Source organism: Poecilia reticulata, linkage group LG14 (genome assembly GCF_000633615.1).
Source record: "Poecilia reticulata strain Guanapo linkage group LG14, Guppy_female_1.0+MT, whole genome shotgun sequence".
NCBI lineage: Eukaryota > Metazoa > Chordata > Actinopteri > Cyprinodontiformes > Poeciliidae > Poecilia > Poecilia reticulata.
This window is the reverse complement of record NC_024344.1, coordinates 12,075,413-12,093,769: the sequence shown is the minus strand read 5'-3', so window position 1 is coordinate 12,093,769 and position 18,357 is coordinate 12,075,413. Positions and strand designations below refer to the sequence as shown.

At 38.0% G+C, this 18,357-nt stretch overlaps 2 protein-coding genes and 1 long non-coding RNA gene across 8 annotated transcripts in view; all 3 read right to left on the bottom strand.

Moving 5' to 3' along the window:
- The window catches only part of LOC103475883 (unconventional myosin-XVIIIa-like), an 84,096-nt gene extending 71,004 nt beyond the window's left edge, over positions 1-13,092 (bottom strand). For 3 of the 6 annotated variants that reach the window (XM_008427832.2, XM_008427827.2, XM_008427829.2), the window contains exons 1-2: positions 12,988-13,092; positions 9,815-10,872 (exon numbers count right to left, since the gene is read on the bottom strand). In XM_008427832.2, the coding sequence (XP_008426054.1) occupies positions 9,815-10,777 (963 nt within the window). In that variant the 5' untranslated portion in view covers positions 10,778-10,872; positions 12,988-13,092. Of the gene's footprint in view, positions 1-1,554; positions 2,323-9,814; positions 10,873-12,987 lie in introns of those variants that run through there. The other 3 variants (XM_017308670.1, XM_017308671.1, XM_017308672.1) reach the window with 1 other exon arrangement.
- On the bottom strand, positions 3,385-4,595 carry LOC108166891 (uncharacterized). The gene is made up of 3 exons (XR_001777301.1): positions 4,345-4,595; positions 3,632-3,699; positions 3,385-3,509 (listed from the first exon to the last, which is right to left on the bottom strand). It is a non-coding gene; the product is annotated as an uncharacterized LOC108166891 (long non-coding RNA).
- Positions 13,093-14,883: 1,791 nt separating the features above from the next.
- Positions 14,884-17,488, bottom strand: LOC103475884 (gap junction delta-2 protein). Its single transcript, XM_074186872.1, has 2 exons — positions 17,433-17,488; positions 14,884-16,482 (listed from the first exon to the last, which is right to left on the bottom strand). The coding sequence occupies exon 2, from the start codon at positions 16,478-16,480 to the stop codon at positions 15,377-15,379; it is 1,104 nt and encodes a 367-aa protein (XP_074042973.1). The 5' UTR covers positions 16,481-16,482; positions 17,433-17,488; the 3' UTR covers positions 14,884-15,376.
- Positions 17,489-18,357: the final 869 nt, after the last annotated feature.

Below are 18,357 nucleotides of genomic sequence, written 5' to 3'. Positions count from 1 at the left end.
AACTGAATCAACACTTTGCATATCTACTGGCCACTGTAACACCCAGTATTCAGCAAGAGGAATCTCTTAAAAAGATGTGAATTTGACTTAAGACTTAGTAAACTCTCTGTAACTTTGTTGATTCTACAAAGTTTTTTGATACAATTGATTGAAGTGCATTATGGAAATGAATGGTTCTCAAAACAAACAAACAAAATTTATACAGGTTTCCCACTGACATTACTTCAATGGAACACACTTGTACACAGTTTTAGCACATAAAGAGGTATATTCAGTTTTGCCCCATATCTGCTTCTGTCTGCCGACAAGATTATATCAGACACCTTATAAGCTACCGTTCGCTGCAACCTACACCATTATCACTTCTGCACCAAACATTAATACTTGCCCCAATGCAGACAGAGAATCATGATATGTCAATCCAGAGAATGTGTCTTACCAGTAAGCATATTTTCAAATGTTTCTAAATAAATATCCAAAACTATGACGTTGTTAGTCAGTCAATAGTGTATTAAACAGATTGCTAAAACATATATAAAATGTTGATGCATTTCTGGCTCAATAGAAATAGCTTTGAGGCACGGGTCAACTTTGTGCTCTTAAAATGCAACCACAAATATGGACAATGCTCATTGTCACATCCGATCACATCATCCTCACTACAGCTGTCGGCAAAAGAAAATAATGAGCTGWCCATTTCCATAAGATGTGCTATTGCTAGACACTGAAGTGGTTCTCCTAAAGAGCAGAATAAGCCTTGAAATAACAATTTAAGCCTTGGTAATGCTGCTCCTATGTAACACCATTTACCGGTATCTTACYAAGATGGCACATTTCTGGGGTAACTTACTTGGAGTCTGGCCTTGTGGGCCAATTATTCATTGTACTCCACATTTCATGGACATCTATGGCAATGCAAATTATGTCAAAAATGAAACTAATAAATGATTGAACTAAACTAAAATTATTTACCCATAAGCCTGAACAATGTACAAAATGCATTGTTTCTGGTTCTCAAAAGGTAATATAAAATGTATGACAAAAGCAACTAATTACTTCAGAGAACCCCACTAGTGTTTTTGTTTTTATTATTTAAAAATGTGCCTTAAGAAATATTTAAAGGCATTACTTACCTGTCTATGGCAGACAGAACAAAGCCCTATATCTATTCTGGCAGAAAGTGATGGTAATGAGTCACAGCTCAGTGCTCGCAGACAGTTTGAACTGTCCAGACAACCAGAGTGCAGGAAATGAGTACACACTGATGAAGCCTCATCATGAGCTTGTGCATGCCCTCTGCTTCTAATCACTCCGGGTATCTTTGTTATACCAAGTGTTTTTATGAAGTAAAGACTATCTTGTGAAAGTGATTTTGCTAACAGTAAAGATTACACAAACTAATTCCATATGAGAAATAAAACATTACAATTCTGTTCAAGTTGATGTTGGAGGACGTTGTATGTTGTATCTACGTGATGATTTCCTTGTGTGTCATTATTAAAAGGCATGCTACACACAGAGAAAAAGGCAAGCATGCACATGTTAACTCAATACCTCTGGTTTCTTTATACCAAACAGACGAGGCTTTGGGATGAAGCCCGCAGGAGGAGCCAGAGGATCCGTCTTTGGAACAGGAATGAACCCTGGAGGTCGCATCAAAAGATTTTGTTTGGGAGGTGCTAGGCTGGTCAGTTTGGCAGGGATAAAACCAGGTGGTGGAGTCAATGGATTCTGTTTGGGTGCAGGAATGAAACCAGCAGGTGGCACCAAAGAATTTGGTTTTGGAGGGGGTAAAAAACCTGGTGGAGGGGTGAGGGGGTTTGCCTTTGGTGGCACTGGGTTTGGAGCTGCAGTTGGTGCAACAGATGAGACTTCTTCTTGTTTTTCCACTGATGATTTTACCTCCTCTTCTTCTGCCTTCTCTTTCTCCTCCTCTTCTTCTTGCTGCTTCACTTCCTCTTTTGTATCCTCTTTGCGGTCCAGAGTGCGGGTGCGAAGTCGGTGCTCCTTGGTTCGAACTCTGCCCATCAAACTGGCCAGTCCCACAGATATGTCATCCTTGTCCTCTCCAGCAGCCTTAGGTTTTGTTAGAGTCGTATTTGACGCTGTGGGCTGACTCTGCTCTTCTGTACCAGCAGGCACCACTCGCCTGACAACTCTCCTCACAACTCGTATCACCTTTTTACCACCAGTGCTCTCCTCGTGCTCAGGAGTATCCGGTCCCACCATGGCACCGTTACTTTTGGACCCTTCAGCTGATGATGGAGTCAGTTGTGGACCACTGGCTGTGTCAGCGACAGGATTAGTGACTGACTGAGGCTGACTACTGTCAGACTGGACAGAAGCAGAGCAAGATGGTATAGATTATTCCATTGGTGTTTAACACAGGAAGAAGAAAAAAACTTTCAGTTTGGGGCGGGTTCCGAGTTGAGAAAGTTTCAAGGAGATTATTCTGAATGGAACTCTAAGCTGGACTTTAATTTGCATATTTTAAACTTGCGGTCAAGTAATTCTGGCAGGCCAATGAATTCAGCACAGCCCAACAATTTCAAATTTAAAAGTTAATGGGAAAGTTTAAATTGATATGCACATGCATATTGAGAAGTAATTTTTCTGAATAACAGTCTTGGTGGCAGTACAGCCCCAAAAAATCTACTTACTAATAAAAGCGGTAAAGAAAAGTGCTCCAGCTTGCAAATATTAGGGTGAAGGGTCAATGACTCTAATATAATCCTTAATTGATTGTTCATGCTTTGCATTTAAGGAATTAATAGAGGTGCACTAAGAAATTGGTTGGTGTTGGATTTAAAACTTGACTGGCTCTAAATGGTGATTGGCTGGTCAGAAACTAAAAATGTAAWTTTTTTTCTGATCAGTAATCACATCTTATCTGAACACTACTATGCCAACATACTGACAACACTCTTCGATCTTGTAGTTCTTAATGACTAGGAAGGCTCAACCAGCTTCAGCATCAGTGAAGATTAATGTTTTATTTTATTTTAGGATTAGTGTTAGGAGATATTATTTTGACATTTTTTCCACAAAGCAGAACAAAGAATGTAATTGCTTACAATATTTTACTCAACTGAAATCAGAACCAGACAAGGTTTTGGCAAAAGTATTCATCAGAAATTGAGCACAAAATACTAATCAGTGCATCTAAATGTTCCATCCATTAGAGAAACAATTTATTTCACCAAAACATGTGACATTAGAACTTTAGCAATTAAATTACCCCCTTTTTTGTCAGATTGTTTGGATAATTTTTTTAAAGGTGTAAAACCTCTCACAAACAAACATGCCATTATCAGTTCTGTCAACAAAAACAATGTTTTAACAAGAAACTGCATTAAACATTCAAATGAAAAGCTAAACTCTCAAAACCACTCCAAATTATTTCAATATAGCTCATTGTTATATTTAACCAAGCAGACATTAAATGAATACGTGCTGGCAACACATGCATCTGAAAGACAACTTACTTCTGCTTTGTTCTCAACTTTAGCCTATATAAAAAGACATAGCCAAACATAAAACAGAATGATCACACTATGCAAACCAACACTCTACACATCAGAATTAATATTTATGTACAGGCAACAATTAACATGATGCAGAGGTGAAACACCTTTTGCTCCCAGAAGGAGAAGCGTGATCTGTACGCCATGGTGACAGGCCAGAAGTCATGGATTTACACTGGAATATGGAGAACAAAATAATGGAATGAGGGAGAAAATGGGAGTCAGCCAGAGAAGAAGGGATGAAGGTTGTGGCTAAAATGAAAAAGAAATAAAGTTCAGGGATAAGCCATGGAATACTGTAGACTTTATTTCAGCACAACGGGTTATTCGGCAAAAGATCAGAGAGACTGTAAAGCACTGAGAATAAAAAAAAAACATGAATAAAATGATGAAATTATGTCAATGCAGTAAATGTATCATATATTAGATTTGTTCTATTAAAAAGAATAGAACAAATTGGGTAATCCATGACAGAGGAAACGACACAAAAGATGTTTCCAACAGTACAAAAACCGCAACAGTATATAATAGTAATTACAGACGTGTATAATTTCTAAAGATTTTTAGAACTTCCAGCAGTTTCTCAAAAGTTAAACTACAACATGGTGATACCACAGGAAGAATTAGCTACACAGCAACTACTCCACCATCTCAGGCCCTGCTTTCATCAGCGTCCACTCCTATAAATAGTAGGTTGAGTAGCAAAGGAGGCCATTCTGAGACCCTATCAAAGCTCTAATGGAAGTACTAGAGGTTAGCCCTGAGAAGATCACCCCACTCATACAGCACACTCAATCTGCCAGAGGTTCAAACCCATTACCTCCTCTCTGGGCCTGGTTAACCTTCTGATCTTGCCTCAGACGCCGGAGCAGTCCAGTCACACCTAAAGGTAGGGTAAGACCTGAATCTGACGGGAGCATGCACACTCAAAGCCCCGAGAGGGAGGGTGATCTCAAGGGTGGGGACATAGTCCGAGCTGCACAGTGAGACTGGGGGTTTAGGGATAGAGAGCAGGGGGGAGTAATGTGAGAAGAGCCAGGCTGGGGGATGGAAGAGGGACAGCTGCTGAAATACAGAGGGGATATTAATAGTTTGCAAAACTACTGCTACCGCCTTATCTCACTGCCACGTTGCCCTCCTCGTGACAAAGAATCCAAAATAAAGACTTACTAATCAAGCAGTGCTTAAACATTTTTAAGCCTCCCAGAAACTTCTTATAAACAAAAACAAAACAATGGAACAACACATATCTGGTTACTTTAATGGGAGGATATTTCAGTAAGAGGCTTTTTAAGTCATAAAAAACAGCGGAAATTATTTTACCCAAGGCCAAAATACATCTTTAAATTGTATGACATGTTGGTTACTTGATATTTAAAACCACAAGAGGGAGCTATAAACCTACAGTTCACAGCAGGGTCTGCTTTAGCACTCTATTGACCCACATTCTATGCTGTGTTGCTTTTTTGCATGAAAAGGAACAACCAAACACGACATCCCAAAGTTTATTAGTAATGTATTTAACTAATTAGCATTAAAGTTAAACCTACCTATGCGGTCTCTAAAGAAAAAAAAAAAATGTCTGAAACGTCATTGTTGTAAAACCAGTTAGGTCATTCCTCATTTAGGGAGGAATGACTAAAAGGCGGATATTTACCTCAATGTCAGCTTGGCACGCAGAAGAGAAACAAAGACAAGGAAACACAAAAACTGGCTGAACTAGGTAGGAATGAATCAACCCAATCAAGCACATTATTCACAAACATCTGAACATCAGCTATCTGGTGATCAAATCAAGTGCATTTTAGACATGATAAAAGCAAAGGCATCTGGCGTTACATTTAAATGCAAATGTCCAGTCAACCATGTGCAAAAATTAAGCCTTCCTGCAAAACGCTCCAAACAGATAAAATAGGATAAATTTTCCTGCTAAGCCCATACATTTGAATGTTAACAGCGAGCAGTATCCAGTCACACATGCAGCATTCCTGCTCTGTCTAGCACAGACTGCTAATCCCCCTGAGTCTGTTACTGGGATGCAGCAATGTGTGGACTATTTGTCCACACATGGCTTGCACTGAGTAAAGATTAAACACTGTACGGCACAGAAACCACTGATTCTGACCCAGATAAGCCCTTCCGTACTTTGAATTTAGTTACCTGGCTCATGAACTGTAACATAAAGTGAAGACTAACAGCAGACTTTACACTTTTCTTGTATGCAAGGTTAATGTCTCAGGGATAAAGTACAGAAGCATGTACCAGCATGGTGAGTCGCAGCAGTAAAATAGTGCTGAGCCAACGGAAGCCTCAACTGACAGTTATCTACACAACGGGTTGTGCTGCAGGGCTCTTATTGCCAAAAAGGAGTGGTTCCCCTTCATCATTACCATATAGTAGCTCAGGATAATAGACAGCTTGTTTTTTTTTTATCAAATCGCATTTTAAAATGAACTGATTTTGATTATATAGTGGACCTCTGCCTATTCATACTTCAGTATTTCCTAATTTTTCTGTGAAACAACTCCAACTTATTCGCAGAAATCCACCAATTCACCAATTTTTTTTGTAGTGCATTCCTGAAACATTCAAGAGAAATTGCAGCTTGGGAACATGGAACTTGGCACAATGCTACTGCTAGCACTGACAAAGTAGCCAGTCAAGGAGCTGAAGTCCTTAATGCTGTTTGACAGTAACCCAATAATGGAAATAACGAGGATTGACAATATTAGCTTCTGCAGTAGTGCCAGGATGTTTTTCATTGTACGTATAAATGCATATTAGGTTACATGTGGTGTGTCGACTACTGAAAATAGGCAGTTCTAAGTGTTTCTACAGGGGGGCCTAAGTTTTAATTATTCAAGGGTGGCTGAAGTGAAGTAAAGTGAAGTGAAGGTGGTTGAGGACTATAAATACAGTCGGTGTTCACCAGGAATACAAACTGAACTGCAGGAGCCACAGTGACCATAGTACCTAGAGGAAGGGACAGAGCAGACTTCACGTCTTTAGGAAGCTTAGGTCTTTTGGAGTTCGCAGCAAGATGCTGCATATCTACTATAAGTCTGTTGTAGAGAGCGTAATCTTTTCTGAAATCATCTGTTGGGGCAACAACATCAGTTGTTTATCCTTGTAAAGGCTAAACAACCTGTTAAAGCAGGTTGCTTCTGTTCAAGGCATGACTGTGGAATCAATGATGATTATGGTGTGGTCATGATTATTTCTTCCTAAAAATAAAGAAAACAACCTTGAGTATCCTCTTCGTGAGACAGTCACACAACAGTGTCTTCAATTGGAGGCTTCTTCAGAACTGCCGCGATACAGACCGCTACAGGACATCCTTCCTGCCCACAGTCAACAGCCTCTACAACTTTTTGAAGAAACATGAATAATATGAGCAATAACATTTAATTAAATACTTTTAAATTGAAATTAATTGAATATAAATTGGGCGTGATTGACTTGCTAAATACCTGTGTTGTGGATTCCAAACTAATAGAATTAAAGTGATTATAATTTCAAACTACATTAAAATGTGTAACACAAAGTTACGTCTTCCAGTCTAACCAGAGATCAAAAATAAGAATTGATTCTAAAGCATGAACATTTTCTCACACATTTGGTGGTAAAACTAATGATGTACATGCAGTACAAACATAGTTCCTAATTGCCAACAAGAAAAGTAGGTGTCAAGCAAGTAAATACAACTCAGGGAAAATTAATGGGTGTCTGTAACACACCCTGGAATGTCRGGTATCTGTCACACAGTATGTGATGTTTAGTTCCTGTTGCTGTGAAGACAGAAAATAAAAGCATCCAATTTCGCTTACTCTTTTTACGTATGAGTTCAATAGAATAGAAAGAAAAGAATGATCTCGTGTTTTTAAGATTTGTCATAAACCAGGTCATTTTATACAAATAAACTCCTCCCGTTTCTAATTCCTGTTTGAAACTACTTCCTCTGTTGTATCCGCCCACTGACAATGGGGATAATACAACCTGACTAGACAGGTTGTGGAAGACATGACGGCATTTAATAATTTCTGTCTTCTAAAAYCACTTGTGAACTATACAACACCAGACCTCATATAAATGCATTATAAATGTCGGAGTATAATATAAAGCAGCTATGCAGATATGTGGACCAAAACAACAAAATAATTACTAAATAAATWAAAAAAACAAAGTCATTTCAAATGGATTTTGGCTCAAACATTCAGCAGGAAAGTGTTTGATGTTACAGCTTAAAATACAACAAGCCAATACAAAAAATTWAAACTACTTTAATCAARTTTAGCCTCTCTTTTTGCCTCCAGAGCAGTAAAACAGTTGTTGGGGATCTGCTACTGACTTTTTAAGAATGACAAATATGTTAATCTTATCAGATAATGCAGAACTTATTTTGAGCTTGATGGATTTAGATTGAGAAAAAGATTTAATTTTTGAGGGGAGAAGGGAAGAGTGATGATAAATTAGTGAGAAAAACTAAGAGGGGCATTAAGCAGCCAAAAGCAGACCAGAGTTGTAATCAAAAACCATATGATGATGAAGCAGAGAAGGAAAAAAAAAGGGACAGACAGTGCAGCGCAAGAGAGCAGGTGCTTAGCTGATACCAGTCCAGCCACTTTTTGTTCAGTAACAGGCTTATTATTATTGTATTCTCCCTGCAGTTACAGTGGTTGCTGGGCAACGTCACATTGATGACAAAGTCGTTCCACAAAGTCACTGCTTGCTTGCAATCATCATCTGGCTATAGCTCCATGTCAACCAGACACACAAGAGAGYATCATCAATCTTCGCATGTACATGAGGCAGTTAATCACATTTCAATAAAACAACAAAAACAAATAAAATACCACATGGAAAAGCTTCACAAATCAAATTTGAGAAGCAGAGCTCCAGATTCAGAACATGTTCTTATTATAACTACCTATAAATAGTTCTGTTGGTTCTGGGTCACCCTCACAAGCACATTTTCTTTCATTTGCCCTGTCTCATAATTAGCTAGACAGGCTGGATGTGGATAACGTAGAAAAGGACAAACAGCTCTTTAAAAACAGCAAATGTACGCTGTACATGTATTTTCTAGTGTGTACATCAAACTAAACTCACCAAATTCACCCAACTTTCTTGATGTAACTGACTTAATAGCATACTACCAGGYCAAGACAAGCCTGTTCTCTGAACYTTTCTGCCAGGACAACAAACAGCACCAAGCGCAAATTAAGGTGTTTGYTGTGCCAGCTAATAAAGAGTTTAACTTAATGGCCCTCTGCTTGCTGCCCACAATTATACTGGAGAAAAGAGCTCAGAACGGGCCGCCAGCCAAGTCTTACCAGACCATATGGCCATCGGCTGTGGTGGCGTTCGAGCCGTTGTTTCTTTCAGCGTCCCATTGTTTGGTCTCAAAGGGATGGGGGGCTGGCAGGGGGATTATATGTACACCCGAACACATTCTCTCTTTCAAAACAGACCCATACACACACGCTAGACACTCCCCCATACAAGCGAGCACAAAAATCACATTACTGGTGTCATAACAGTTATACCCATTATCTAGACATGAAGAAAAATAACAGATGAAGGGATGGGGATCTTTTTCTTGCTTAAATACTGATAACTGACTCAGGAAAACAACACGGCAAATCCAAAAATGCTTAATTTTTTAATGTTCTATATCCTCAATTATTAGTTCATTAACTCCATATTCCAGGCCTGAAGTCAGTTTTAAAATGAGTTTAAGATCCTTTCATGCAGACCATGGATCTTATTGATATAACATAAAAATTTCTTATACTAAACATTTAAAACCTTCTTGTAAATGTAAAAATCATATGGCACAAAAAGCTACATCCAGCAGCAAATTTAATTTGTCAACAAATGCATCCGAACTACATTTAAAATGTAATTGTGTTTGTTGGAAGAAAAGGAAGAAAAGGAAAAAAATAATAAATGCTTTGCCTTTGGGTATTCTCAATGCCAGAACATTCTTAATGATTTGTGATGAAGAAATGTGACACTACATTGAGATAGAAGCCTCTCTGACATCTGACAACGTCCCTAATCAATAATAGATGCATGATGACAAAAGAAATGATGTTGACGAGTAAATACTGTAGGTTATCTGATATTTGGGTTTATAGACCACATGGTTAAAAGAGTGCACTGACCAATTACTTTGGATAAGTACAGAGGAATTCTTCCAAGTAGGAATGACAAGACCCATCACATAATTATAGCCCAAGGTAAAAACAGGAAAGGACTTGGAATAGTAGGTGTGAAATTGTACTCACATCGAAGATATCTTTGGGCAGAGCTTGAATGGTCCTCAGCCAGCTGCGGTTCAACTCGCTAAGCTCCAAAATCGGCTGCACCTTTAGCCGGACTGCCTCTCCTGACTGACGGATCATCTCCACAATTTCATCCCTGTTTTTGCTCTCCACGTTGATTCCATTGATTTCCACAAGCCTGTCTCCTGGCACCAGGCCCAAAGCCCAGTCCTTGGTACCTGCGCCTGGTTCTGCAAAATGTACAACTCGCCGGCACACGCTTCCGTCCTGTTGTCTCTCAATCATGGTGGTCCTCCTCAAAGAAAAGCCGAAGTCCCCAGTGTTTCGCCTCTGAATCTCAAGCTCTCTTGGATCTGGTACTGGTGGAGTGATGAGCACAGGCAACTGAAGGTCTATGCCAGGGAAGGTCTTCTCTACAATCTCAGGAATGTAAACCTTAGCCATGCCTTTTGGGTTGGGAAAGGACACTGAATTGAAGGTAGACCTGCTCCAATCTGAGAGACTTGGGTTGCTACCATCTATACTCTTTTGACTCATAGTTGCCTGCCTTTGACTCACTGATGAATTGGTCTTAGCCAGTTCCCCAAATTTAGCTGCCCTCTCCTTTACAGAGCAGCGCTGAGGTTCCACTTGATTACAAATCTGATCTTCAGAGGTACTTCCAGACGTTTGTCTTGCATCAGGCTCCTGGGTATTGGGAAGATGATCTTTCTCTACATTTGTCAGAGAAAGCTCTGTGTTACTAGCCACTTTAATTGGAATAGGGTTCGAGATCTCCAGCTTGGCCCTAGATTGCCTCTTGGTGCTTGCTCTGTTCACATGGAAGAACCCCCTACGTATGCTTATCTCTTCCAGGCTTTTCAACTCTGACTGGGACATCCGTTCTTTTTTCTCTTTCTTGTCCTTCTTTTCCTTTTTGCCCAGCTCCTTTTCCTTCTCCTTGTCTTTCTTGATTAGGTGAAACATGCTTTAGGTTCTTTGTTGTTACTCAGCAGATTAATTTGTTTAAGCGGGTCCAATTTTTGCATCAGAGTCTTGTGAAAAATATGAGGGAGCATATGCTATGGATGAGAAGTCAAGTAAGAAGAAAAAGAAAAAAAGAATATGAGATTTTTAGAATTTTACTGGAAACACTGACATTCACACAGTTCCAATCAAAGCCTTACTGGAAAACCTGGTAAATCTAAGGAAAAAAAAAACTGGTGCCTTAAAAGAAACATAATTCAAGCATATCTGAATTACTTTAAAGTTTATTTATGCTTGTTGCTACTGCTTTGCCAAAATATTAACATATAGTGAGGATTTTATTCTGTCATATTACAACAACAAAATATGATACATTTTTGAAAGATTTTGCATTATAAACTATCACAAACTAGAGCAGGGGTGCCCAAGTCAAATTCTTGAGCTCTAYTATCCTGCAACTTTTAGTTGCATCTCTGCTGCTACACACCTGAATGGATAATTTTCAAGCCTTTGCAGAGTTAGTAGATGCTGATGAGCCATTTGATTCAGACATGTTTGAGAAAGAAGGCATGTAAAACTTGCAGGATGGTAGATCTTGAGTAATRGACTTGGGCACCCCAGAATTAGTGCATGAACTGGAAGGGCATTAATACATGATAATTATTTTTCAAAAATAAAAACCTTAAAAGTGATTTTGGATTTATACTCCACCCCTAAAAGGTMTTGGACCAGTTTTCTTTTCTAGTTGAAGAATAGCCCTCACAGGTCAGTGCTCTGCATATTCATTATGGTGTTCAATTTTGGCCTCCTTTAACTAGAATACCTTTTTCACATGTATGCTGCCTCCCTCTGCAAATAAACTTTTGACCTTTGTCTTTCATCTAAGCACTGTACTTTTAAGGCTACATATGTGGAGCACACCATGTCCTGTCAACACTCTTCCACCTGAGCTCTCTGCAACTCCTCCAGAGTTTTTATTGGCCTCTTGAAGGCTTCTCTGAATAAATTCCTTATAATAATTTTCTCCTTTTCTGGCTTATTCGTTTTAGTGGAAAGCCTTGTCTTGGTAGGTTTAAAGTTGTGCTACACTCTTTCCATTTCCAGATGATAAACTGAGCCAGGCTCTGAGATTTGCTAAGCTTGGAATGCCATTTTAGAACCTAATTCTACTTTAAACTTCAGAACTTTGGTGTGTTCCTTGGTATGGCTTGGTTGCATTCTTTCATTCATAAAACAGCTGGTTTTTTTATCCTGAGATTAAAAAAAACAACAACAACATAAGAGTAGACTATTTACACTAGGTTACTTCTAAAATGCATTGGAATACAAATATAGCCCACAATTTTAAGATTTATAATTTTAAAAACTATTTCACATTTTTCTTTTTACTTCACTCATTCACTACTCTGTACTGGTCTAATCGCATACAATAATTTACAAAGAACTTTATTGTGAGATGGCAAAGATATAAAAAGTTGTCAGGAATAATGGACTGTATAAGCAACAACGTTACAGCTGGAAGTTGCAAAAACAAAAAGTTGTTTAAGATTGTGTGATACAATAAAATGACACTTCCTATTCCTGCATCAACTGTATTTACATTGAGGACACAAAATGATCTCAAAGGACACAATTTTGAGGACACAAAATGCATTAGGAAGAACAGACAAAAAGAAAAGGGGAATAGCCTCTCTGTCTGTGCACTTACACATCTGTGACACAGTTTATCTGAAGTCGCCCTAGATACACACACTGTTCAGAGGAGCTTTGACGTTATCTTCGTCGTTCTCAAACTGTCAGCCTCACCCTAAAGTGATGGAGTACAATTAAACGTTAATGCATCTACGCACAGATGGCAAAGCTACTTTAGTTTTGGGTGAACACAAACAAATTTCGCATTTAATCCACACTTAATCGTGTCCTTTGAGGCCCAAGATACAGTAAAATAAAGAAACATAATATTTCGACACATTTAGAGTTTCATAAAGTGACAAGTCTTCTTGAAGCTCGTATCCGTCACCGTACATCATGTGTCGCTTGTTTGCGCTTTGACAAGTGCTCAGCTTGGCCATAATGCTCTCCCTTTAAGCTGCTTTGCCCTCATTCTTTAGCACTGGCTTTAGGAAACACTTAGAAGCAGAGTGTAAAAATGTCTGTTATAAAAATTAACACAGAGTAAATGCTGTTTAGAAGGTCTAACAACGACCTACCTGGGACTGCTCAAAGGTGACAGCGCTGTCGGCTTACCAGAAGTTTTCGGCATGTTTTTTTTTTCCTTCTAATTGTCAGTAGGTGAGGGAATGTACTCGTGATGCCTTCATGTACCGACCATAAACTCCGAATTTAGAGTACTGAGTTTTGACGTAAATAACTCTTGGGAATTACAATGATTTCTTATTGTCATTGTGTTGTTCTTTTTGTGTGCGTGTTTATCTATGTGTCTATGTTTATTGGTGGGCTCCTCGGGTGGTTGGGGCGCTGGAAGGGGGATGCTCGGGGATTTATTATGCATATTTTAAAATTAACATACTTTAAGCTTTAAGCTTAAGCAGACTATATATCAGTTGCATAAAAGTGCAATTGCATTTTCATTCTCAGTATACAATAGAAGAGATGATCAAAATTTTTAGCTCGTCATTTTTTTWWATTGATTCTAACTTTAACATTTTCATCTGCCCGTGAACGCRTCGCTGTGCACACTAGAGAGCAGTGACCCCTTCTGGACTATTTATTTAACAAGAGAATGTAGATATAGATTTTTCCCTTGCTATAGAGTTTTGCCTATTAATAATCAACCATGACGTTTTTTTAGTAGATTAAATATTTGATAACATAATTATGTTTTTTCATTGTTTTTCTTATTGCTAAAGCTGTTTTTTTATTTTATTGTTAGTCATTTCCTTTTTTTAACATATATGAAGTGAAAATGACAATTTTAARAATAAAAAAAATGTTCAGATATTTCTCTGTCTAAAAAACAACAAGCTATTTTTTAATTCTAAGTCAYAAGTTTWAAAAAAAAATTCTTAAGTTTTCTTTCTTATAGCATATCGGTCACAGATGCATTTGAAATCTGATATATCCGAACWTGAAACAAAATTAGCAATAATTACTACTTGACAAGCTTATTCAAATTAAGATGACTTATGTAATTACAATCTAAAGATTGACAGTCAACTCATTTAGATGTTTTTAGTTTCTTCAGCAAAAGGTAATATRACTGCAGAAATAAGTTATATCATGTGAGAGTAAATTCAGAAAAAAAAAACATAAATTAGATACATTTATTCAGTAGGGAGAAAAATCAAAGCTTAAGAAATATATAAACTTTTAGCAAAATGACAAGTGGCAGAATTTTTGGTTTCCTTTCCATTTCCATACAAGTAGCACTTTGAGTTCTTCTATAACATTTTACAACTACTTTTTGTACGATATTGCCAGATGGTAAAGTCCTGGATAAAATGAAAGATTTTTTGGTTTTGGTTTTTTATCTGATAGAGTATTTCTGTGTTCATTTTACAATATGGTGACAGTCATTATCCGAGAGAAAGACCCATTGATGATTCATTGTCAGCTGACAGAGTGCACTGTATTTTTATTTAAAATAGATTCAGTACTCTGTGTTCCTAGTCTTGTTCTTTGTTTAGCTCAGTGTTGTTTCTGTTTGACTGTAGTTCAGTGCTTTCTTGGCGATTCTAGCTGATTACAATTATTTCTTGTGTCTAGTTATGTAACTCTAGTTTAAATTTGTTCTTTATGTCTACTCATTTTTTAGTGTTAGATTTACTTTCAAGTAAATCTACTTTCAAGTCCCCTGTGTGATCTCCTTCTTTTCTCTCTCTTCCTCAGCCTGCTGTCTGTTTTCTCCACTCACACCTGCAGTCAGCTAGCCAATCAGCCTAGGTCAATTGTTCCACATTCACTTTCCTCAGTACTTACACACTTCTGTTGCTCTCACTCATTGATAGTTCCTCCTGTTATATCCTGTTGATTCACTGACAGTCCTCTGCTGTCTTTTCCTTGGATTTATAGTTTTTGTTCTGCTCTGGCTCCCRGATATTTCTTGTAAGTTKTTGTTCTGCATWTTTATTAAAATTACTAATCTACCCTATGCCTCTCCCTTCTGCATTTGGGTCCAACATTCTACCCGCAATCATGACAATTAGCATTACAGATTTGAGTGCTTTTCCACATATTGTTTCCATTGTTTCATGTCAAACCCACCTGATATTTTAGTGTCTGAAAGCCTATTGTAATCTGACCACTGTTTATGTGTGTGATATTATAATAGAGAACATGTCTTTTTTATACTACATGAAGTTATTGATTACTAATTAGAAATTCCTAGACTCTCTGAACAACCATCAMAACTGTTATTTGAACTCCAATTGATTTGCAAATTTTTAAGAGATGTGACTGCAATAAAAGAGTAATTTATTTAAAAGATGTAATTTACTGTGGGAGTTACTAAATGTGGTGGATACTGTACAAAACAATCCCATGTTTTTTCATGTCTGTACCTTAACAAAATTCTGTCTCTAAAAGTAAAAAATAATAATAATAATCTAAACAAAAGAACAGAAAGGGTTTGAAAAGGATTCACAGCCAAGACTTTTTTCCTTGTAGTATTTTGGCCACACTGTGTATTCTAGCCTTTCTGTGTTCCCTTTCATCTAAATTCCTAGCCGAGGTGCACTCCAAAATAGAGTCCGTCTCAAAGGAGATAGATGGGACCTGGTTTGGGTCCCTGGACGCAGCCGTGGTGGTCTGCAGGACGACTCTTCCATGCAAAGAATGCTTGAGTTCGAGCAACAGTGGGTTGCTGTAAGAGTACAAAGCCACCTGTTGTACGGGTTCCCTATCCGAGTCACAGCACATGCAGCATGCAGAGAACAGCACTCTGAAAATGTAAATCCATCCCAAATAATGCAGCTCCACAATGTTCAGGACGAAGCACCCAAGGCTGACGCTGAACATGAAGTTGAGGAAGATGGTCTTTTCCGTTGCTCGAGACACAAAGCAGTCGGTTCTGTTTGGACACGGGTAGGTCTCACAGCGAAACAGATGTGGGACTTCAAATCCGAAAAGGTAGTATTGCCCTATGAGGAAGACTATTTCCATAATGGAGCGCAGCAGAACGTGTATGATGTAAATAAATAGCACTTTACTAGAGAGCTGAGTTGGGTCCTCCTCTACTTCCTTCATTTCTCCTTCCAGCTGACTCCTCTCCTCATATTCATCTTCCTGCGAGCTCCAGTCCTCCTCTCCAGAAGTATTATCATAAGGATTACCAGTATCCAGCATCGTGTCTTTATCAATTCTTAAAGGTCCTTTTGATTCAAGCAAAGGTGAGGTCTTGGGTATCGAATTCACCTTCCTGACCTCGGGACTTTCATTCTTGGTAACCTTCTGCAAGACGTACACTATGTAGAAAATTGATGGCGTGGAGACGAGGACAATTTGAAAAACCCAAAAGCGCAAGTGGGAGACGGGGGCGAAGGTGTCGTAGCAGACGTTATTGCAGCCAGGCTGCAGGGTGTTACAGGTAAACTTGGACTGCTCGTCGCTGTAGACTGCGTCCCCTACAAGGGCCACAAGCATGATGCGGAAGATGAGCAGCATCGTCAGCCAAATCTTGCCGATGACAGTCGAATGGTTTTGAACTTCTGTCAAGAACCGACCCAGGATGGACCAATCCCCCATTTCTAAGGACACACCATATATGAAAAGATAGATACAGTCAGTAAATCATTAATTTATCTGAGCAGACTGAAAAAAAAATGCTTTCTCTAAACCAAATGGGCTTTTACAACTCTATTAAATTCAGTTAGACTATTTTTAGAAATTACTTTGTAGCTCAAACTGCCCATGTTTCTTTCAGATTATTGTATCATTATTAAACAGAAGTTTATGTGAGTAGGAAGAATCTCTCCTCATTAAACTATTATACAACAATAGAGTGTCTTCAGTCAGAAGATTCTTCAGCACTGCTGTACCACAGACTGCTACAAGATATAACTCCTGCCCACTGGCATCAGCATCTTCAACAGGTTTTTGAAGAAAATTGTCTGAGCTGCAACATTTAATTTCCCTATGTAATTAGTAATGTGTTTTTGAAATTGAATTACAAATCGTTAAGTGTGACGTCTCTTTGACTTTGAAATATATTTAGAGCTCTCACTGTTTGTTGTTGTTGTTGTTGTTGTTGTTGTTGTTGTTGTTGTTGTTGTTTTTGGGTGGATCAGAAGCTGAAACATTTGTCAACAATTACTCCAGAGTAATCTTCTTCATGATTTCCCACAATCAGCATTTTATAAAGACAAAATTATAATTAAGATGTATATTATTACTAGCAGACATTTGTTAACAAAATATCTCTTTTAAAAAACTAGGGACCACCACTTTTACATAATTTCAATTATCTTCAATTTTTCATTTTCACAAATGTGGAAGAATAAGGAGTTAGATGATAATAAAATTCTGAATATTTTTCATATTAATTAAACACCTAGTGGTTAATTGAAATTAATCAATAAGTTATAAAGGTAAATTTAAATCAGGCCAAAATATCTAATATCTCCAGCTCAATTTAACTTTATATATATATATATATTTATTTTATTTTTATTTTTTATTTTTTTCGAAAAGAGCTTACCTTTGGAGTGTCTGAGGCTTTTATATTCAGAGGAGGATAAATATCAGAGGACACGGCGCGCATAGCTTTATTTTCATTATGGAGCCTGTTGCTGGATGTTATCGTGTCTTTTGAGCAGAAAACGGAGAGAATGGGCTGACCACACATATTCTCTTACTCTGACTCAAACGCTCATTGCACTGTATGTGAATAATGGCTTTCAATGTACAGTGGGACAAAGATTGAAATGTACAATGGGGGTACCTTCACTGAACAGCCATTCACTGATGACCAGAGAGTTCAAAGAATACGCTGGAAAGAGAGTGCAAAATGCCGATTCATCTTGATTTTACGGGTCCAGCTGAGCTTGGGTGTTTTTTAATGGTCTTATTGAAGGTACCTATTAAATATTTTGAGTTTAATATGAACAATAATCATGGTATTCATGTTTAATGGCAACAGGTTTTCTATAAAGTTTTCTGGAGAAACGTCTTTCACTTTTGTAAAATTCCTCCAGTAAAATTAAACTTTAAGGGTAATACACTACATGTAGAGTGAAACAAAAAGTACAACGCAGAATTCCAACTGTGAAACCTGGTGCTGGCAGCATCATGATGTTGGAATGCTCTTCTTCAACAGTAAGTAGAAAGGCGTTTATAGGTACTTGATCAGAAAAAAAAATGTTCTTAGAGGGGGTAAAAGTTTTGAGAGTGAGGCAAAGATTCACATTCCTGGAGGATGACAGCTGTAAACACAAACCCGGTATAGGTGGGTTTTGATCAGAGCAAGGTGGTTCTACAGGGGATTGTCTTAGAGGGCTTGATACAAATCACTGCATCCTTTTAGGTCTACCTCAAGGTTTTGCAGTGCTTTGAGTTAGTTTATCACATAAAACCACCAAAAAGACATTAGAAGGTTGTGGTCAAAAGGTAACAAAATCTAAAAA

Coding starts and splice junctions, on each gene's coding strand:
- LOC103475884 (XM_074186872.1), bottom strand. CDS start 16,480: ATGGGGGATTGGTCCATCCTGGGTCGGTTCTTGACAGAAGTTCAAAAC.